This window comes from Camelus ferus, chromosome 6 (genome assembly GCF_009834535.1).
Source record: "Camelus ferus isolate YT-003-E chromosome 6, BCGSAC_Cfer_1.0, whole genome shotgun sequence".
Classification (NCBI taxonomy): domain Eukaryota; kingdom Metazoa; phylum Chordata; class Mammalia; order Artiodactyla; family Camelidae; genus Camelus; species Camelus ferus.
The window spans coordinates 32,684,592-32,707,548 of NC_045701.1; the positions used below are offsets into that span (position 1 = coordinate 32,684,592).

At 45.3% G+C, this 22,957-nt stretch overlaps 1 protein-coding gene and 1 pseudogene across 2 annotated transcripts; one reads left to right on the forward strand and one right to left on the reverse strand.

The window, feature by feature from the left end:
• Positions 1-603: 603 nt before the first annotated feature.
• RIPK3 (receptor interacting serine/threonine kinase 3) lies at positions 604-4,680 on the reverse strand. Of its 2 annotated transcripts, XM_006172835.3 has the most exons (10): positions 4,521-4,680; positions 4,096-4,236; positions 3,670-3,979; positions 3,058-3,203; positions 2,885-2,931; positions 2,487-2,654; positions 2,291-2,376; positions 1,707-2,066; positions 1,503-1,563; positions 604-955 (listed from the first exon to the last, which is right to left on the reverse strand). In XM_006172835.3, the coding sequence occupies exons 1-10, from the start codon at positions 4,538-4,540 to the stop codon at positions 765-767; spliced, it is 1,530 nt and encodes a 509-aa protein (XP_006172897.2). In that variant the 5' UTR covers positions 4,541-4,680; the 3' UTR covers positions 604-764. The 2 variants fall into 2 exon arrangements, with proteins under 2 accessions (XP_006172897.2, XP_032337664.1); XM_032481773.1 differs by lacking the exon at positions 1,503-1,563.
• On the forward strand, positions 4,655-17,454 carry LOC102506570 (annotated as a pseudogene).
• The last annotated feature ends 5,503 nt before the right edge of the window (positions 17,455-22,957 follow it).

Below are 22,957 nucleotides of genomic sequence, written 5' to 3' on the forward strand. Positions count from 1 at the left end.
TGGCAGCTCTATGGCCACATCTGAATCGTCCAAGCTCCAGTGGTGTCCAGCTCTGTGGGAGGGGCACATCTGTGTGTAGCTTTGTGGAGCCATCACTTTCCACTCCCAGACTTCAGCTGAGAATCAAAGGGTTCTGATGCCTACACGGAAGCAACGGAAGCAACGTGTGCATGGGTGTATGTGGCAGAGGGAGGTGGTATGAGACTGACCTATGAGAGACTAGGTGCATCGTGCAGGACAAAGATGTACTGGGGTCTGTGAATTCCCATGGAGAGCCTCCTCATCAGGGCCCCACTGCCAAGTCTCCACAGCCCAGTAGAAAAGGGGGGGAGTGGGACCACAGCCTCAATCCTCAGGGTTTGGTTTATGGTGGGGTCTCAGCCTGCCTGCAGGAAATGCTCTGCCTAGAGATTAGAGCGGCCCCAGGAGCCAAGCCCTCAGGATTCCTTCCTGCCGCCAGCTGGAACCTGACCTCGTGTGCCACATTGCCCACCCCCAGGCCTCAGCATTTCGCTTCTGGCCTCCCATTCCCTTATCAGCTCCCTGGTCTCTCATCCATGCCCCTTCCCACCCCTGCTGAAGCCTTAGCCTCTTGCACGGTGCTTTGGTCAAAATTCCACCATCTTTATTGACCTTTAGAGACACAAAGACAGTTCAGGTACAGGCCTGATGTCCCTCAGAGAAAGTCTCGGCTAGCTGCCTCAAGTCCAGGAGGCAGTTTAGAAGCTGATTCAATTCCCGCTGTTATGATTCCAGCTCTGTGGCTAACTCCAGGCTTCAGGTTCTTGTGGCCCTTCTTTTGAACCTGCTGTTTGGGGGCCATGCTGGGGGCCCCTATCTGTGCCCCGAAGTGCCAGGCCCTGCATGAACGAGGTAGGTCTTCCTTGTATAGTCATGTAGTTGTTGTATCCAATCTGTACTCCTTGGCTGTCAAGTATGGTAAAAGACCATGGCCCTTTAAGAGAAATAGTGATGGTGGTGGGAGGGTTAAGTGGTCAGAGACAGATGCAAAGTAGGAAGAGCAGCAGCGTGGAGGGGCAGCGGCACCTCGTGTTCACCTGGGGGAAATGCAAGTATGGGGTCTCGGCCTGCCAGTGACAGCGTCAAGGTGTGCCTCTGGCCTTCCCCTCCAGGTTGCACCTTCAGAATTGAGTTTGCAGAAGTTCAAGAGGAGTGGCAACCAACATCTGAGACTCTGACATTTGGGTCTTTTCTATGTGGAGGCCCTCTGGACCGACATAGCAACTATGGAATTTAGGGGTTCACAGAGGTGGTGTTGGGGAAAGTCAGAAGGCTCAGGGGCAAATCTTGGCTTTGCTGTGTGATCTCAGGGGGACCCAATCCTAGTGGACATCCATTTCTTCATTTATAAAATAAGAAGATTGGGGTAGATGGCCTCTAGCCATTTCTCATCCCCCCTCCCCAAGTACCCTGGATATGCGGTCTTGAGGAAGAAGCTGGTAGAAGAATTGAGCAGGAGAAAAGGAGTAGAGAGTGGGTACCTGGTATCAGATCTGGCCCTGGAGCTCTGGGAAGCCAGTTGGTGCCAGGACTCTCAGCCCCCTACAAACAACACACTGCTCTCAGGCTTCCTGTCCTGGGGCCTGTTTCCCTACTGCAGATCCCCTTAGCCCCCAGTTTTCCCTGGCAAGGGGACAGAATTCACAGGAGCCCTAGTGCATCCCCCAGTCCTGCCCATGTCTCACCTGATTCCCTTGGGGTCCAGGACCTGGGGTCCAACCTGAACTGGGGCTGGGCTTCTGGTTTCTGAAAGATGAGGTCTCTGGAGTTTGAGGAGTTCGGGCTGTTGAATCTGAAGACATCTCTGCAGTCCAGGCATGCTGAACCGGCTCTCTCTGGGTACTGCTTCTCTCAGGAAGGTTTGTATATTTTTCAGGAACAGAGCTGGGGTGACCCTCCAGATTCAGGCTGTTCATCATTTCAGAGACCAGGGAATCACGGCTTCCTGTGGTTCCCCCAGGGCCATCCATTTCTGTACTTTCCAGGCCTGGTTTGCAGGCAGACAACCTGTTGCTGCCCCTGTGCTCAGACAGGAACTTCTTCACCTGCAAAGACAGGGAGCTGGCTGGCCTTGGAGGTGGGAGAGTTAGAGTAAACCTGAGGGAGGAGTCTCTTGGCCCATTGCCTGGGAATGAAAGGTTGGGGTGGGGAGAGTGAAGACGAGGGTCAAGGCTCAGAGAAGAGTGGGGAGTCACTGGGTGGTCAAGGGAGCCATGTTGTGCCACCCCTACCCAGGTCCTGGGTTGGGGAAGTGGTGTTGGGCGCTCACCGTGGAGACTGCGGCAATCATCTTTGTACCAGATACATCTCCCTTCTTTACCAGGTCGAGGGCTTTCTGGGTGTTCTGTCTGCATTCTGGAGAGAAGGCAGAGTGGGTGGCAGGTGAGCAAAAGCTCTTTTCCGGGGAAAAGTCCCTGCCCACAGATCCAAGCCTACCCCAGCTGCCAGCTAAGTGGCCAGTGCACCTTGGAAGGAGGGCCTGTTCCTGGGCGTATGGCTCCAGCAGTGCTGCATTAAATCCTTCAGTCCTTCCAAGCCAGGAGTCTCAGGGCTGGACTGGGGCAGCTCAGTCAGTGGGGGCCGGATCTGCCTCTCACACACTGCTTCCCGCACCAGTGATGTCTGATCCACTACTGAGGTGGGGGTAGGGGATGTGAAGAGAAGGCATTCAGAGTAGGAGGGCCACCTGCTCCATCATGGAAAGGGGCAGGGAGTGTAGTCCAGGGAGAGGTGAGGAGGGAGTTGGGCAGTCTGAGCAGGTAAACAGGAAGAGGAGGGCTTGGGGGCTGGGAGAAGGGAGTTGGTGGCTTGGGGGAGGGGGGCACCTGAAGTTAAGGATCCCAGAGTCTGCCTAGAGTCTTACTCTCAGCTTCTCTTCCGGCCAGCACTGCCCACATTAGGATCCCAAAGCTGCAGGAGACACAAAGCTGAGACTTGACTCAGCTGCTGGCAAGAGTCTTTTCCCATATACCATCCTTTAGAAGGGCCCAGAGAGGTGTAGAAACTGGGGGTGTGTGTTTGGAGTGGATACCTTACCTGTAGACATCACTGGCCATGGAGGCCTTCTGGTTTATATCAGCCAACAGTTCTGGGGCCAAGTAGGCTGGGGTGCACCCTGACTCCCCAGATCCTGCCCTTGACTGTGAGCCTCCCTGAAATGTGGACAGGCCAAAATCTGCCAGCTGCAAAGGGAGAGAAGGAAGAGATAGAGGATGGATGGGGCCAGGAAGCTTCCAAAATCCTTGCCTCCCATGCAGAAGGTGCAGTCCCGGCCTTGTAAAGGTGGTGTGGAGGGTTAGGGGAATGATAGGATCAGTGGGGCTCCTGGTTGGAGGTCTAGGTCCCCTCTCCATGGGACTGGGTCAAGGCCTGAGTTTCCCGGGCTAGGCCAGCCATAGGTCTTTAGAGGGCCTGGTAGGGTGGACCTGTGGAACTGACCATGTTGGTCAAAGCCTCTGTCACCTGGTATGGTAGGGGTTAAAGCTCCTGGGTCAGCCCTGACACTTGGGCAGCACTGTGTCCAGAGGGAGTTACTGAGGGTATTCAGAAGGCAGGGCTGCAGCGGGTCCTGTGTCCAGTGGGTGGAGCTGGAGCAGCTCTGGTGCAGGACCCTGTGCAGAGGTTGGGCTGGGTTATGGATGGGCTGACCTTGGCGTGCAGCTCGGAGTCCAACAGGACGTTGGAGGGCTTGAGGTCCCGGTGTAGAAGCACGGGATTCTGGCTGTGTAGGTAGCACATTCCGAGGACCAACTCCTGCAGCACACGGCAGAGGAACGGCCAGGGCCGAGGGCACCGGGTCCGGAGTAACTCCTCCAGGGAACCATTCTCCATGAATTGAGTTACCAGAGCCGGCCCAGACATGTAGTCCCACTCCAGCTTCTCTGTGACGCCCAGGAGGAGCAGCACATGCTCGTTATGCAGACTTGCCATGGCCTTCACTTCCCTGGATATCGCCTTCCTGCCCTCAGAAGAGAGTTGAGGTCGCACTCTGCTCCTGGAAAGATCTTTCCCTTCCCCACTCAGGCCCCGCCTCCTTGGCACCCGCCCACCGGCCAGGCAGCTCGGGTCACTCACGAGTTCACGATCTTGACCGCCACATCTAAACCCCAAGTCTTGTGTTGTGCCCGGAAGACGGCACCGAATCCGCCTCTGCCAACGAATTTCGGGTTCTCCAGTTCCTCGATGGGCACCAGGGGGGCTGAGGTACCGCTGGGCCTGAAAGAGGGGGCCTCGTCAGCAGCTGGCCACGGCCCCAAGCCCGCGCTGCTCCCGGCACCGCCCCCCTCCTCGCGACCCCTGTGACTCGGCACGTTCAGTTCAATCCCCAGCCTTCCCCGTGAGACCCACTGCGCCCCAACCCTTTGCGCCCTTGGCACCGGCAGAAAGGCTCTCCCAGAGCGAGTCGGCGGGGTGCTGTGTGTGTGTGTGTGTGTGTGTGTGTGTGTGTGTGTGTGTGTGTGTGTGTGTGTCTGCGGATCCGTACCTCACGCTCCACTCACCATAACTTAACGCAGGACATCAGGCTGGAAGGTGCGAGAGGCTTCTAAAAGTTGCGAGCCCACGGGGATGGCAGAGGGGGTGAATCTCCAGGCCACTTACAGATTCCGCTTCCCGAATCCTCTACACTGGCAGAATGACTTCCTTCTTTGACGGTCGCCTCTACAGTCCCGCCCCGGGGGCGGAGGTAAGGGAGCGCTTGCGAGGGTGCAAACGGAAGCCAGTTTTCTTAACTTGCCATGGCCAGGTGAGTTGTCACTGGGTATTTAGGGTGCCGCAGTAGGAACCCACAATCGACCGCCCCCTACAGTTGGTGTCTCTGCCTTCTCCCACAGGACTCCCACTCCCACCCACTGCCAAGCCTGGGGTGTTGGGGGAGCGGATGGTGCCAAGGAGGATATTGTGGTCCTAGACCTCAGCTCTCCCACAGCTGCCCTAAGATCAGAGTTAACACTTCTCTAAAGCTCACCATGGGTCAGGTACATATATTAGCTTATTTAATTCTCAGATCAACTCTAACGGGATAGGAGCTGCTTTTATCCCTTCTTGTGGGTGAGGAAATGAAAACACTGACAGGTTAAGTATCTGGCCCATGCCAGTATGGGACTGACATCAGAGCCTGTCCCTAAACCATCAAGCTTTGCTATTTTCACACAGGCTTCAGCTGGTCGTGAAGGTGACAGAGGAAGGTGTGAAGCGTCCAACAGTGTAGTGAGGGTCCCTGTCTGTATTCCTGTCATTGGTAGTGATTTGTCCACTGGCAAGACCAAGACCCTCTCCCAGGGCCCTGTGGTCAGCTAGATGAATTGGCCCAGCCAGAGTGTTATGGTGTACCCTGCGGTGGAACTGCCTTAGAGCCTCTCTACCCTCTCCCTACAATGGCAACTCCTCTGTGCAAATTGTCTGGTTAATAAATGTTCCCAATAAGCATATGCTCTGGACAAGGGCCTTGGAGAACTAAGGAGCTTGGGTGGGGGTGGGCTTGAGGATTTAGGGTAGACAAAAGGTGTCCATATTTTACCTGCCCAAGGCATGACCATGGCTGGAGGTTATGGAGCTAGATACAGCCAGTCCTGGGCACTCAGCCCTACGTGGGGAGACCCAACCCTGCGGGTCATGGGCCAGCTCTCACTGGAAGGTGCTCATCTTTGTATGAACTTTCCATTCTGCCCAGTAGTCCATGAGCTCTGCTAGTTGGAGCAAAAGTGACCAGCAGTTAACTGTGGTTTCTAGAGCAACTGGAACTCCAGGATCCACATCATGAATTTTAGTGAAGTCAGTCCATGCTATTTTCGAGCTATTTAGGGAATTCTTAGATTATTGTCTCTTTAAAAGCCAGTACATAGTAGGTACCCAATAAATACTTGTTGAATTAAATTAATAAATGAACAACCTAAACTTTTGGGGCTTCCTTAAGATGCAGGTCACCCAGCTGGTGCTCCATACTCATTGGGAGGAGAAAGGAGGTTGGGCTTCTCTATCATTTGGGATCTCTTACCTGTACCTGCACAGTTGACAGAATCCATCTGAAGTAGACTTTATTATAGTGATTTGGTGGTATCTCACAGAATATAAAGGCAAGTGCAGCAGGTCCTCACAAAAGTCTAGTTCAGGAACTAAGAGTCATCAGAGAGGATGGCCATTCCTTTTATGATTCTGAGAGAAGACCCTGGGCTCAACACCCAGGCTCCTTTTGAAGGTTGTGGGTGCAGGGGAGCAGTTAGAAAGAAGTTGGAAGTGTGTTTATAAACTTTTCATGGTTGGATTTCTTCTGTTTTGTTTGTTTGTTTTGTTTTCCTTTGGGGGAGAGGTAATTAGGCTTATTTATCTATATTAATGGAGGTACTGGGGGTTGAACCCAGGATCTCATGCATGCTAGGCATGTACTCTACTACTACGCTAGACCCTCCCCACTCAGTTGGATTTCTTTAGATTGATACAAGACCCTGAGACCTGGGGGAAGTCACTGTAAAGCATAGGGTTGGATATAGTGTCAGAGCTTATAATACATTTTGACTCAAAATAAACCAGGCCCTTTTAAGAGAGGGAGGAGCAGGGAGAGGAGCCTGGAGTCAGTGACTGAGAGGACCATCTGCTTCTGGCAGGAGGGGACAGGCAAGGCAGAGCTGATTCCTGAATTTTGGAGCTGAGACCTGGCACCTCTGACCCCCGTTGCCCCAAGCTTTTGGAGTCTATTTGGAAGTCTCTCATCCCTTCAGTTCGCTATTTCTGATTGTCTTTGGTTACCTTCAGCCCATCCCTAGTACCTGCTCCAATTCCATATTCCCAGTTGTTGGGGTGGGAGTGGGGAGGCAGAGGGTGTGGTCCCTCGCATATTCTAGCCCTAATTCTCATCTGTTGTTTGATTAAGAGATCCCAGTTATAGACCAAACAGTATTAATTGAAGTTATAGTGAAAAAGGATTATGGAGAATTTTTATTCTCCTTAGTATTTGAATAACTTATATTAACACATATTCCTTTTATAAACAGTTAAAAGAGGGAAGAAGATCATGATGTATGCAAAGATTTAGCTGTAAGGATATTCACTGAAGTGTTGTTTAAAATAGTGAAAAAATAGAACCCTAAATATCCAATAATAGGAAAAAGATTGAATATATTATGCAATGAAAGACTATGTACTCATTAAAATGGTGCTCTAGACCTGTATTTAATACAACAGGTGTTTATCATACATCAACAGGGAAAAAAAGCAAGTTATAAAACATATGTACTGTATAATCACATTTTTGTTTGTTTTAAAAATTCTCTTCCAGTAGTATGACAGAGTTCTCAAAAATCTCCCAATGCAGAATACCTAAATATAAAGCCCAAAAACATATTTTAAAAATAACTTAGGGTGCTCCTGAGAAAATACAGGTAATTTCCCGAGTGCATCCCTGAAACCATCAAAATACAACAATACAAAACAAAAAGTAAATAGTAAGTAAACAGATCAACTAACTAAAAACTTAAGAGCTTTGGGAACTGGGTAGGGGCTAAGGGAGGTTGGGGGAGGACCAGAGAGTAAGCCCTAGAGCCTAGGAAGATGGAAGAGCTAAATGTGAGACAACCCTATTGCCCCCAAAGCTGGGACCCTCAAAGGGGCTATATTTTTTAGTGGAAAGGAAAAATTCCACCTGCTTGCAGAGAGAAGCTACAAGCTTATCCAGGCTGTAGCACTAGATATTAACATTAATAAAAATGCTAGTTTGCCATGTGAGATCTGCTCCCACATGGATCTGTGCTTGGAATTTTAACTTTCCCTTTGCTTAAGTAAACCATAAGCTTAAGATTAAGTGGCCCCATATTATTAATGCCCCCTGAAGACCAACAGAAGCAAATTGGATTCTCCTTAGAGTAAAGCATCCTCAATTGAGCTTCTGGATTAAATTCAGCCAAATGTAAACTCACAAAAAGTTCCTAAATATATAAGGGTTCAAGTAACACAAAGGAGAATCAGGAGGGACAATAATTAACAGGTGTAAATCTTTAAGAGCTTCAGAATTTGGAACAATCTGATGAAGAATCTAAAGAAGCTATTGTGAAATGTTTAAAGAAATAAAAGATAGACTAGAAAGAATAAGCAAGAAATAACAGATTATAAAAAAATACCCCAATAGATTTAGGGGGAAAAATAATATCAAGAAATCAAAAACAATATGTAACCAGTAAAATTAAAATGGCAATGCAGAAGATACAGCTGAAGAAAGTGTACTAAAAAATGAACCTGAAAAAAATTCACCGGAATGCACCAAATGAGACAAGCAGATACAAAAATTAAGAGACAAAGAATGAGGAGATCTAACAACCATCAAATTGGTCTCCCCATGAGAAGAGGAAAAAATGAGGACAAGGCAATGGGAGAAAATGGCTGAAAAATTTCAAAAATTGATGAAAGATAGGAATTCATAAATATAGGAAGCACAATCTATACCAAGAACGATAAATATAAAGAAATCCACATTTAGATACATTTCAGTGAAACTGCAAAACAATGAAGATAAACAATCTAAAAGCTAGAGAGGAAACATAGATCATTTACAAAGAACACAGCTAAACCAATGGCATACTTCCTGACAGCCACAGTGGAAACCAGAAGACACAGGAATGATTCCAAAGTCCTAAAAGAAAGGGGGAAAAAAAACTGTAAACATTCAATTGTGTAACCAGCAAAATTATTTTTTGAGACTGTTTTAAAAAAAGACATTTTCAAATAGATGAAAACTGAGTTTAACACCAACAGACTCTTCCCTAAAGAAATTTTTAATGGAGGTGCGTCAAGAAGATGAAGAAAACTTACCCTAGACCGAATTGTGAAATGCAAGGAGGAATAATGGTTTTCCCATAACTTCAACCACAAAACCATTTAGCATCATATTAGACTCATAGAAACCAGAGAGGGTGGCTGGCTGATTTAAAAAAGGATCTGCTACCAGCAATTCCACTTCTGAGTATTTACCCAAAGGAATTGAAAGCAGGGATTGAAATAGATATTTGTACACCAACGTTTATAGTGGCATTATTTACAGTGGTCAAAAGGGGGAAACAATGCAAATGTCCATAAATGGATGAATGGACATACAAAACACAGTATATACATGCAACAGAATATTATTCAGCCTTAGAAAGGAATAAAATTCTGGCACATGCTACAACATGGATGAACATTGAAGCTATTACGCTATGTGAAATAAGCCAGTCACAGACAAATATTGTACAATTCCACTTATCTGAGGTACCTGGAATAATCAATTCTTAGAGACAGAAAGAAGAATGGTGGTTGCCAGGGGCTAGGGGGAGAAGACAATGGGGATTTACTGTTAAATGGGTATAGTGTTTTAGTTTGGGAAGATGAAAAGTTCTGGAGATGGATGGTGGTGATGGTTATGCAACAATGTAAATGTATTTAATTCCACTGAAATGTATTCTCAAAAGTGATCAGAATGGTAGATTTTATGTTATGTATATTTTACCACAAAAAGCCTGCTAAAATATGATTCCGTGCATTAGGGAGATGGCTATATTAATAGCCATTTAGTAACTTGATTTGAACATTAAATTTTATTTAAAAAAGGAAATTTGTTTATATATCTATATCTATATATATATGCTTAGAAAAATATCTAGATGGGCAAATAGAAAAATGTTTAAAGTAATGGCTGGTGGGTTTATAGGTGACTTTATTTTCTTGTATTTTATATTCGTATTTTTATCTGTATTTTCTTACTTTCCTAAAGTGAATTCATGAAAGTTCTATAGTAATTCCACCTTTCAGCCTCCTCCTTTCCCCCAGGACATGGACCAGAAATGCAGCAGCTTCCCTCCCCGACCTGTCACCAGCCTAACCAGAAATCTACTCAGCTGCTTCCTCTCGATTTCTTGCAGTTATAAATCTGGTGACATCACATTTAAGACCTGACTGAAGTTAGCCCTTGGCATTCCAATGAGGAATAGAGTTTTCACAGACATAAACCTGGGAGTGTGATTCCAGTCAGAGAGGATGTAATGAGCAAAGGTGCAAACTTCACAGTGTGACCTTCGGAAAAGGCAAGGAGTCCAGACTGGCTGAGTCACCTTCCCCAACCCCTGCTCCCAACCCATGCGTCATTATTATCATCAACAATGATAACAGGCTAGTCTGTTTTACACTTGATGGTTCAAAAAGCGCTTTCACAGAAAGTCATCACAATTCTGTGAGGGGAGACCTATTATCAAATTTTGCAGGTGAAGAAATAAAAAGTCGTCTTCTTTTTAAAATTGGTCTGGATGTGAAGCACAAACATAAAAGAGGAACTTTTTTTACTGTGGCAGTGCAGGTCCTTCCCACTGGTGTAAGGCAGCTGGCGCTCATCAGGGGAACCCTTTTCTCTACTTCCAGCTGCTGAAAAACAAACCTTCCCCAGAGGAGGAAAAGGGTGCAACTATGGGCAAATTAACTGTCACCTTTGAAGACTGGGCTGCACTCAACTTAGAAAAGCCACAAAACAAACCCCCGGATTTGAGCAGAGTAGAGTTACGGAGAAAAGGTTTCACTTGGAAAGGGATCTATGATACTGAGCTCTTAAAACACTTGGAATTTCCCATGTCAAGAGCAGAGAAGGTGTCTTTTGCTATGTTAATGAAGTGACTTTTAGAAAGCCCTTAGATAATTTAGGGATGGGGGCTGGTTGCCAAGGGAACCAACCTTGCAATAAGAGCATTGAAACATTCAGTATCCACCACCCTACCCCACTACTCTGGGGAGGGGAGAGCGGGCTGGAGGTTGAATCTACCACCATTGGCAATGAGTTAATCAGTCACGCCTGTGTAACGAAGCCTCCATAAAACCTCAACAGGACGGGTTCAGAGAGCTTCTGGGTTAGTGAACACAAGGGTATTTGGAGAGAGCAGTGTTTAGAGAGGGCACGGAAGCTCTGCACCCCTTCCCACACACCTCGCCCTATGCATCTCTTCCATCTGGCTGTTTCTGAATTCTATCCTTTTATAATAAACCGGTCATCAAGTAGGTGAAATGTTTCCCTGACTTCTGTGAGTCACTCTAGCAAATTAATCGAACCCAGGGCACGGTTTGTTGGAATTTCCAATCTCTAGCCTGTTGGCTAGAAATCCAGGTAAGTTACAATCCTGGAGCTGTGTCTGAAGTTGGCAGGGCTGGGAGCAGTCTTGTGGGATGGAGTCCTTAACCACCTGTGGGATCTGGTGCTATCTCTAGGTGGATAGGATCAGAATTAAGTTGAATTGTAGGACACCCTTCTGGTGTCTGAGAATTTGCTTGGTGGTGTGGAATCACTGCCTCCTCACCCACCACACGCATTGGAATTGGGTCCAGAACCTTTAGGAGCCTACCTGCTGTGGCTCCTACTTCTCTCTGCTCTTGGATTCTTTTGGGGGAGCCCCTTCCAGTGCCCAGGGCATACTCTTCTCCTTCCTTTATTCCAAGCAGGTCAAAAGTCCCTTTTAACTTATTTTTCCTTAGCAAAGTGGAGAGACTGATGCTTTCACAAAAACCCACGCTGCCTAGGACCACCTGCCCCAGCAAAATGAATCTCTATTCATCATCTTTTTCTTCACGGAGCCAATTTCCAAGTAGTGTCCCAGTGGCAGAACTTAAGTTTCCTGTCTGCAGGTTAAAGGCAAAGGAGGCTGGGAAGAGTAACTTCTTTTTATTTTACCTTATAAGACTAACCATCATAAGACTAAAAAGACTTTGAGCAGCCATCAATGACAAGTGTTCACACATATACAACAACCATAATACAACTTCTATCACTGTGGAGTCCTCTCTCTTTGCTATGTCTAGTTAATGTTGATGATCTAATTTCTGTGCTCTTCCAGCCCCTCTCATCCCAGTGGGGCAGGTCACTGCCTCAAACTGCTTCCCCAGCTGGATGTTCTACTTTCTCTCTCTCTCTCTTTTTTAATGGAGATACTGGGGATGGAACCCAGGACCTCATGCATGCTAGGCATGCACTCTACCACTGAGCTATACCCTCCCCTCCCCCTCTTTTTTTCATAAGGAAATGAGTATAGCCTAATGGTCAAAGGTCCAGGTCTGAGGTCAAGCTACCTGGGATTGAATTCTAGCTCTACAAGTTACTAGCTGTTTGGCATTTAGCAAGTTACTCAACCTCTCTGTGCTTCAGTTAATTATAGTACCTACTGGATTGAGTTGCTGTGAGGATGAAATGAAATAAAAGAACACAGCACATTTCCAGGCACATAGTACGTGCTTAATACGTGCTTAAGGGACATGAATACAATCAACATTATTACGTTTCCAATCTGAGGAACAGTTCTAATTCACAATTTATTTGGAGAGCAGAGAAAAATGATTTCACTGCTGCTCAGTCAAACAGCTAGCGCTTCCTTCTGGTAAATTCCCGGCCCCACCCTTTCCTCCCGGGGCTCCCGTAGTGACTCACCCCTCAGGTATTCTCTCTGCTCTCTCCCAGAGGAGCATCCTGAGGGAGCAACTGAGGAAGTCAGTTGTGCCCCTGTGGTCTAGAGGAGAGAGGGCTTCAATCCTGGGTCTCTAGCTTCTCAGCTGTAAGGCTGTCTGAGGTTGAGAAGGTCACGCGGTTGACCCAAGGATGGGCTTTGGGTCTGAGGCAGCTGCTTTTGGTGCCCCAAGCCGCACATCCTCAGGCCCTCTTTGATTTGAGCAGAAGCTGCAGTGGATGGCCCCACGACTCCACCCGTGCCCCATGTAAGAGGCCTGTGTCTGTTTTTCTCCCTCTGTTGACAGAATTGCAGCAAGAGGAGAGGAGAATTAATACTCTGAGGGCAACCATCACCGTGGAGGACATACGCCAGCGCCCCAGCCGCTTGTCTTTCAAAGGGGCAATTCTGAGGTGTGTTCTATACAGTTCAGGGGACTTCTGGCTGGACTGAGCTCCACATCGATAGCTAAATTAATAGGTACCTTTTGGGGATGTTTTCTCCTTCCCTGACTCACATTTTCTACTCCCTCCGTCCTTATCTCTGGGACCACCCTCCAGGAAGTCTCAAGTTCTGGTCTCAGGCACTGTTTTCAGGGGAACACAATCCAAGCCCTCTGCCCCGTTTCCTCCCCATTGTTTACCCTCTGAATGTCTTTGTGAGGAGGATCCCTCCCTGCCTGGCAGGAAAGAGGAAAGGAGGGGGAAAGGAAGGGGACAGAAATGAACCTGACTACCTCAGTGAAGGGGCCCCATGCACCTGGGCACCGCTGTCAGCTCTCTCATCTGTTAGTTCACTCAAGTTTTAGCAACAAGACTGTGAGGGAGATTATTAGTCCCATTTTATGGATGAAGAAACTGGGAGGCTGTGAGAGGTTAAGTAATCAGTACAAGGTCATACAACAACTTGGGCTGCAGGATTTTAAAACCAGATTTATGATCCTTCAGCAGCCTCCTTTTATGGGTGAGGGAGGTCCTTTGAAAGAAACTGGAAGCAGGACTTTGAATCAGTCAAGACTCTCAGTTTTTTCAAGTCAAATATCTTTAACAGCATCGTCAAAGTAGAGTAGACATTCAATAAACTGCACGTGTTTAAGGTGTACAGTGTAATGAGTTTTGGCACGTATGTACCAGGGAAGCCATCACCACAATTAAGGTAGTGAACAGATTTATCACACCTGAAAGTTTCCTCGTGCCCCTTTTCAGTCCTTCCCTCTGCCCTTCTCTGCTCTGCCTCTTTTCCTGGAAACCACTAATCTGCTTCCTGTCACTTTCGATTGGTTTGCATTATCTGTTTTATATAAATGGAATCACATAGTATGTATTCTTTTTTGTCTGACCTTTTTCACTTAATGTGATTATTTTGAGATTCACCTATATTGTTGTGTGAATCCTTGGAATGGAGGAGGGCTTCAAGATGGTGGAGTAGAAGGACTTGCAGCTCACCCCCTCCCACAAATACATCAAAAACTACATCTACATATGGACAGTTCCCACAGAACACCTACTGTACATTGGCAGACTATCTCTTCCAATTGAAAATACAAGGAAAATCCTCACAAAACAAGAAAAAAGTTCCTTCTGCATAGCACAGGGAAATACATTCAATATCTTGTAGTAACCTACCATGAAAAAAATATGAAAAGGAATATATGTATGTATATGTAGGACTGAAACATTATGCTGTACACCAGAAATTGACACAACATTATAAACTGACTATACTTCAATGAAAAATATTTCATTCCTTTTCTTTTTTTGTCTCACACAATTTCTTTTATTTCTTTCGTTCCATTTTATTGCTGAGTAGTATTCCATTGTACCACAATTTCTTCATCCGTTCACCTGTTCATGGACAAAAATTTTTGGCTATAACAAATGTACGTGTCATGTACAAGTCTTTGTATGGACATATGTTTTCAATTCTCCTGGGTAAATGTCTAGGGGTGGCATGCTTAATCATATGATAGGTATACAGTGTATATATTTACCTTTTGAAGAAACTGCTGAACATTTTTCCAGAGTGGTTGTACCATTTTGCATTCCCACCACCAATGTATATTCTTCTATATCACACCTGGTATGTTTAAGTCTTTTTAATATTAGCTATTCTGATAGGTATCTCGTGGTTTTAATTCCCATTTCCCTAATAACAAATGCTATGGAGCTTCTTTTCATGAGTTTACTTTCCACCCATATATCTTCTCAGATGAAGTGTCTGTTCAAATTTTTTGTTCTTAGTTTGTTGGATTGTTTGTTTTCTTATTATTGAGTTTTGAAATTTCCATATATGTCCTGGATATAAGGTCCTTTTCAGGAGTATCATTAATTTTTTTTCCTCTCACTCTATCCCTTCCACAGGCACTGAAGATCCTGGTGTCGCCAGGGGCCACTGCTCCACCTGGTATACCAGTATTGTAAGAACAAGCCATACCCAAAGTCTTGCTTCTGCTGAGGTGTCTCTGATGCCAAGGATCTGCATCTTTGACTTGGGGCAGAAGAAGGCAAAGTGAATGAATTCCCATTCTGTGGTCACGTGGTGTCAGCTGAGTATGAGCAGCTCTCTTCCAAAGCCCTGGAGGCCGCCAGTATTTGTGCCAACAAGTACACCATGAAAAGCAGTGACCCAGAGGGCTTTCACATCCAAGTGTGGTTCCACCCTTTGCCCCTCGTCTGCATCAACAAGATGCCATCCTGTGCTGAGGCTGACAGGCTCCAGACAGTGCGCAAGGTGACTTTGAAAAGCTCCAGGGCACAGTGGTTGGAGCCTACATTGGCTAAGTCATCGTGTCCATCCACACCAAGCTGCAGAACAAGGAACGTATGACTGAAGCCTTATAAACAGCCAAGTTCATGTTCCCTGGCAGCCAGAAGAAGATCCACATCTCCAAGAAGTGGGGATTTACTAAGTTTAATGCAGATGAAGTTGAAGACATGGTGACAGACATGCGGCTTATTCCAGATGGCTGTGGGGTCATACACATCCCTAATCATGGCCCCTGGGCAAATGGCTGGTGCTGCAGTTGTGAGAGCCTTGGCTCTCTCCGGTCCTTGCTAATACTCACCATTAAATCTGACGTTCCTGTCAAAAAAATTTTTTTCCCCTTTCTCTGGCCATAACTTGTTTTTTTCACTTTCTTAATAGTGTCTTTCAAAGAGCAAACATTTTTCTTTTGATAAAATCCAACTCATCAATTCTCTCTTTAGTATATAGTGCTTTTGGTGTCATCTATAAGAAACCTTGTCTAATTCAAGATCACAGTGATTTTTCTCTTATTTTCTTCTAAACCTTTTAGAGTTTAGGTTTTGCATTTATATCTATTTGTTTTGTTTTATTTTGTTTTAAAGTAGATCCATTCATTTTTAAAGATTAGATGCCTCTGTGTGTGTGTGTGTGTGTGTGTGTGTGTATGTGTGTGTGTGTGTGTTTCTTGGATTTTCTTTGAACTTTTCCCTCTGGTTTTAAGGAAATTCATTTGGAAAGTGTTAGATTGACTCTCCCTTGATAAGGGAGCTACAGACAGGGAATCTGGGTAGCTTAGGCTAGGTTTTGGGTGGAAGAGGGCGCCCTTCACACCTGCAGCTTTGGTGTGGAGGTGGAGAAGTACCCAAATAAGCATCAGGGATGCTTAAACAACCAATGTCCTCACCTGAAGACGTGCCTTCCCAAATTCTTCTCTGCCAAAAGTTTAAAGGGTTTTGCTTTGTTTTAAACTTGAAAGCAGTGGAAAGATTTGTCTGTGTTGCTGCATGATCTGTGATTTAGGAGGACCAAACCAGCAGCTGCAATTGTGGTGGCAAGATCTGGAGACAGAGAAGACAGGAGACCACAATTAGAGCAACTCAAGAGATGAGGCCCTGAATGGAGTTAATGCCAGCAAGGATGGGGATGAGGGAACCCATTCTGGAGATATTTCTGATATTGATAGTAGGATCCGAGGGATGGGAGAGAGGGAAGTTTTGAAGTTTCTATTCTGGGACATTGACAGAATGGTAATGCTGTGAACTGAGACATGGAACATAGAAGGGACACTAACCATGTGGGCATGGATTATGTTTGGATGTGGGCACGTTTGTGTGAGAGCCTAGAGCTGCAGCCTCAAGGGATCCCCAGCTGGCTGGAGAAAACATGAGACTGGAGCAGGGATAGAGGCAAGTGTTAGGCTGGAATGAACGGCAGCAAGCAGGAGAGTCTGGGGCGGGAGAAGGGAAGAGAGCAGAAGACAGAACATTCTGCATTGTCACGGTCAGGCCAGCAGAAGGAACACCAGTGAGAGAAACAGAAGTCAGAGAGGCAGGAACAGAATCAGGGTAGCCAAGGGAGGAGGGAGCCATCAGAATCAGCTGCTACTGAGAAGGCAGCTAAGTTCCCCCAAAGAAGAGCTTGGCCATGCATTTAGGTGCAGGGAGTTTTTTGAGGGAAGGGATCCCAGTAAGCAGGAGTGAGAAAATAGAGAGTGAGACAGAAAAGGAGGAAAAGCCAATAGAAGGGTGTTTTATTGAGAGTGCAGTTATAGGCAATGGAAGCTTCATTCCAGTAGAACCTCCACATTTAGAGACTGCCTCCCAGAATTGTCCCCATGAAAGATGGGAGGCTGGAATATTCATCTGCCAAAGTCTGTCCCCGTTGATTGAGGATTGCACCTAGGGACACTAACTGTCCTGCATTTCCTAGCTGTGTTTGCATCAGAGCCGGCAAGGAGAGAGTGGTGAGCAAGCTCCCATTGTGTGGGAGAAGGCCTTGCAATGGTGAACTTTATATATAATGTGTGTGGGCCTCGCCCAATCAGCTGGAGGAATTATCCAGTAGACGGCCTCCAGACTTAATCTGTCCCGTCAGCTCTCCTGGGTCTCCAGACTGCAACTGGGACCTCAGCTCTACTGGGTCGTTGCCTGCTGGCCTTTGAACTAGCCCTGCATCATCGACTTTTCCTGGGTCTTGAGCCTGTAGGCCTACACTGCAGATTCTGAACTTGGCAGCCTTCGTAATTGGGTGAGCCAACTTCTTACGATAAACTACTCTTTATATCTATATATCTATATCTATATCTATATCTATCCTATTGGTGCTGTTTCTCTGGAGAACTGTGACTAAAGCAGACCTAAAGCAGAATGTGAAAGTCAAGGTATAGACTTGAGATAGGATGCTGGGAGTGCAAGGTGAGTCTGAGCTCACACAGAACCGTCCATCACAGCTGTGGGTGAACTCAAGAGATGTGACGTGTAGACCAGAGGTATCCTGTAGAGATGGTAAGCAGGGTGAGGACTCACAGAGCCTGTAAGGTTTGGCAGTAAAGAGGACTTTGGTGACCAAAAGGAATTTTATGATTCCTTTAGAGTCAGTTAATGTGTGTGTGGAATCTGAGGAAGTAGAAGCAGAGAGCAGAGATTACCGTTAAGAAGTTTGGTAGTGAAGGGAATGGATGCTACATTAAACAAGAAGAAGGATCAAGGGTTTTAATTTTAAATTTTTTAATTTTAAAATTTAAAATTTTAAAAATTTAATTAATGAAAAAATTAAAACAATTTTCTTTTTGGAGTGGGGAAGGATTAGGTTTATTTATTTTAATTTTTTTAATGGTGGTACCGGGGATTGAACCCAGGGCCTTGTGCATGCCAAACTTGCACTCTACCACTGAGCTAAAACTCACTCTACCACTGAGCTATATCCTCCCCCCTTTAATTTTTTTTTTTTTTTATGTTTAAAGAAGGGTGACTTTAGTCTGTGGAGGAGAGGGAGTGGCAGGAGAGGGGGAAGGATCACAGGCTTGAAAGAGGGAGTCAGGACCCAGAGGAGTGGGTAAGGATGGATTTCAGGGGCAGGATGAGCCTTGCATAGAGGTGAGAATTTTTTTTGTGAAAAGAAAAGAACAAATAAGAAATAGATGAAGATACAAAGTTATGTTGAAGAGACAGGAAGGAGAGTAGTTTCTGTTTGCTCACAAGAAGGAGAGAGGTAGTGAGTACCGTGAGAAGAACACAGGTTTGGAGACAGATTAATAGATCTGGGCTGGGATTTAGGCTTCACTATTTCAGAGTCATCTTTGGGAAAACTCAATCTTTGTGTCAATTTCCTTATGTATAAAATGGGGGGACTAGTATCTACTTAAGGTCAACGGTGGATGGACATATATAATGCCTATATTACAGTGCCTGACACATACTAGACACTCAAAAGATATTAAATAAAGCGATTTTCTGAATGGGAAAAATGAAATGGGACTTGGGCATGGATCAGCTCCTCTGAGAGTGAGAAACAGAGACAATATCGTTTATTAGGGAATTTTATGTGATCATGAAATTTAACGTATGTGATCATGAATTTAATTGGATTATGAATTCATCCAAAAAGAACATAATTTTAGATTGAACCAAATTATTGCAATAATGGTCTACAACATGTATTGCAAATACTTAGCCCATGAAAACCTTGGTATTTGCCATTTTCAATGACTCTATGGTTTTGCCCTTTGCCTGATGATTCAGGAGAAGGAAAGTTGTTGCTGAAACCTGAGAAAAAAGTGTCCCTGGGTACAGAGTGAGGACTCCAAATAGTTGCTGTAGACAACATCATGGTCAGCATCCCTAAAACAGGATAACCATGGATTTCATAAAGCCACTTCTTCTTAACTATGAAAAGAACTTGATTCGTTCTGTGTTATATATAATGAGAATAATTACGTGGCAAGTCAAGAATATCTTATATTAGAGGAAATATGAGTAATTGAATTTTATAGATAATCATCAAATCTCATTTTTCTAGTTTGCAGAAGTTCCTAATTGACCCCAATAGTCTTTCTCCCCATCTGCCTTAGTAATAGAACAAACATTTTTAGCTAGACATATGTTGTCCACTTGGAATACATCTCCCGGCCTCTCTTATAACTATATGTGGCCATATGACTAAATTCTGGCCAACCGGAAGTAAACATAAATGGTGTGGGGAGGGAGAGGGTGTGCATTCTTCTGCTCTCCTTTTCTTGTTGGTTTAAATATGTATGTGATGGCTGGACCTTGAGCAGCCATCTTCCATGAAGTGAAATACTAAGGATGGCAGAGCAGCAAGATAAAAGGAGTTGGGAGTCAAATATCTGTCATACTAGACCTTGAATTCCTACCTGCAGGGCTTTTCTATGAGAGAGAGAAATAAACTTCTATGACATTTAAGCCATTGATATTTCAGGTTTTGTGTCATACACAGCCCAATCTAATTCTAACAGATGCACCTAGTTATTTAAACACCATCTCTTACCAAGTCGCCATTTGGTCAACAACTATCTTCTATCAATCTTTGTGTCCTAGAGTTTAGCACAGAGTATGGCACATAATAGATGTCCAATAAACATGAAGGATTGAATATACAAATGGACAATGGCTAGATCACGTATAAAAATAGAATTCTGACCTACAATATGCAACAATTAGCCAGTCCTTTATCCACAGTAGCCTATAAGTCAGACTTGTAGGAAATCAGACCACTCTCTCTAGCAACCAGCCTAGGAAGCCAAACAATAAGTCCTGTAACAGTCTTCCCCAAACAGCCAAAGCTTGATTAATAAGTGACAGCTTCCCTACGTTTTATCCCTGCTTCCAACTGAGGACCAATCAGAGAAAGCCAAATAATGTACCTTTAACCAATCACATAGGATGCCCTACCAATAGCTTCCAATCAGGATTTACCTGAAGCCTTCCCTCTTTTCCCACAATAAAGCTTCCCGTTCACTCCTTTACCTGACTGAGTCTCTGCCAAAATGCAAGTGATGGTGGCTGACTCCCTCTCTAGAGCAAACTAAATAAATGGCTTTTGCCTGTTCTTATTTGATTGGTCTTCATTTATTTCCACTAGGGTTTGTTAAACATACGAAATGTGGAAAAATAAGAGACTTTGGTAGATAAATAAGACAGAGAAGTTTCCTCTCAGAGAATTTACACTCTAGTGGGTTACACAGACACTAAACAAGTATTTACACAATTATTACATTTGGGATATGTCTTATGAATGCTATTAGAATGCTATGAGATTATAGCTGAGATCTAAAGATGAATAGAAGTTAGGCAAAGAAGGTTGTGTGTTAAGAGAGATCCAGGCAGGAGGAACAGCATCTGTGAAGTCCTGAAAGTAGCAAGGACTGGGTACACACCAGCAACTGAAAATGTCCAGCACCATGAAGAGACTGTGCTTCAGGTCCTCATGACTAGTTTCCCAGAGCCATTGGTCCTCATCCTTCCTGAAGCCTGTTTCTCCTTTTCTTTTAGTTCTGTGATCTCTGTTTTCAGTATATTCCTCCTTTGCTTAAATTATATGGAGTCAGTTTCTATTACTTCCAATCAATCTTGTCTTATTGATAGAATTGCTTTGTTCAGCTCCTGAATTATTGGTTACTGTTAAACTCTCTTATTAGTATGTAACTTTTCATGTTAACACCCTGTCTCCCAATTAGATAATAGCTACCTGGAAGGAACCAATAAGTCTTGGGATGGTTTGTTACACAGCATTTGCTCAGGCTTGAGGCCTAGGATCTAGGTGATGAGATCCAGGCCCTTGTGCCTGCGCTTGGTGCCATGATGGGATGAGACTTGGGGTCTTATAGGGAGGGGATGAATGTGGGAAGGATGTGGCTTGTTATGAACAGACTGGGAGAGATTTTATTTTCTAAAGATGCATATGTGTATGTGTTTATTAAATTCTACCTGCTCTTCTTACAGTGTAACTGATACTCCGTCTACCCAGAGGTGGGGGTCTATGTTCTCACCCCTTGATTCTCGCCAGGGGCTTGTGACTGCCTTGACCAATAGCATAAAATGACTTCCAAGACTAGGTTGTAAGAAGGATGGAGCTTCTGCTTGGAGATCTCTCAATGTTGCCATGTTGTAAGGAAGCCCAGGCCACACAGAGCAGTCACGTGTATGTGGTACAGCCAATGCCCTAGCTAAAGTCTCAGCCAATGGTCAACATTAACTGCTAGACATGTGACAATTCTCGTATTGACAATTCTCACCAGACTTTGTGAAGCAGATAAGAGCCTTTCTCACTGCACCCTGTCTAAACTTCTTACTCACGGAAACCATGAAAGATAATAGATGATCATTATGGTTTGAAGCCACAAAGTTTGGAAGTGATTCGTTATGCAGTAATATAAACTACATTATGTAAAAACTTGAAGTGTTTGTGTTTAAATTTTTTCAATGAAGGAGATACCTGAAAACTGTTAGTTTCAACCCTGGAGAAACAAAGACATACTGCAATTTTTACTCCAGCTATTGCTTTGGCAACCAACTGCTTGGCCGTGTCACCTGACAGTCCCTGCCCACAGCTTTTGCCTCTTGCCCAGGGGCTTCTTTGCTGCAGCCTTGTGGGACACCTACCATTTTCTGACACTCATGTAAAGCTGGAAGAGTGAGGCAATCAACACTCAAAGGGCAACTTTTGACCACTGGGCAAGAGGGTGAGTGAATAAATATCCCTTGTCTCTTGAATCGCCTTCTGTATGGCTCCACAGAGTGCCCAGTGGGACACTGTTTCAGTTGCTCAGAGTGGCAACCAGCTCCATATCTACCTTTGGATGGCTTTCCCTCTTTCCCAGTTTCATTCTTCCCAGTCCCCAACTCTTGTCCCTGTGATCGCTCTAAACTACCTGCATCTCGTTCTTTTCCCAGGCCCTGATTTTTGTGGGGAGCCCACTCTAAGACAGATTCCTATGTAAAACGTGGGATAGTTGAAATTGCGCTGCACAAGGACCCAGGAAGCTGGGCTCCAGACCTAGCTCTGTCATTAACCTCAAATGAAGAGATGGGAGCTTCTATCACCATTTTCAGATGCACACGTACTGACAGGAAAAGATATCCAAGCCATTTGCTAACTGAGAAAAAAAAAGCACGTCAAGAAAAACTCTTGTTAACATGGTCTGATGTACATAAAAAGAGCAGACGTGTATACATATATATTAATAAATGTACACAAAATGGGGGGATATACAGTTTACTATATATTTTTGTATGGCTTGAATAGTTCACAAGAACGTATTTTGTGTAATAATAATAAAAAAAAAACAAGTCCACGTCCAAGGCCTTTGAACTATGCTTGTGTTAAGTGCAGAGCAGAAATCAAAGCGCTCCACTCACACAGTGAGAAAGCGGAGCTGTGCTCAGGTGTGCGCGCTAGGGGGCAGCAGAGTGAGGACAAATGCCCCGCTGGAGACAAACCCGACCTGAGGGAGGGAGGGCGTCTGGGTCTTTGTCGTCGCCAGGGGGCAGAAGTGTAGGGCAACCTAAACCTAACTACCCTCTCTTCCCCAGGCAGGACATTGCAGAAGTCATAAATTCCATCCCTCCTCTGCAGCCCAGAGAGTTCCGAGGGTTTTCACAGAGTCGAGGGGTTGCCCCCCTGCTCTCCCCGCGAGGGAAGATTGGCACTGTAAGCAGTCTGCAGGCTCTTGCGTACCACAGTTACGTTCAACAACTCTTTCCTCTGCCCGCACCCACCCCCCGGCCTCCACCCGC

Excerpts from the sequence above, each read along its gene's own strand:
- RIPK3 (XM_006172835.3), bottom strand. The coding sequence starts at position 4,540 with ATGTCCTGCGTTAAGTTATG. Across the intron at positions 4,237-4,520 it reads ATGTCCTGCGTTAAGTTATG|GCCCAGCGGTACCTCAGCCC; the intron begins GTGAGTGGAGCG and ends CCCCTCTTTCAG. Across the intron at positions 956-1,502 it reads AGGGCCAGATCTGATACCAG|GGCCATGGTCTTTTACCATA; the intron begins GTACCCACTCTC and ends TTTCTCTTAAAG.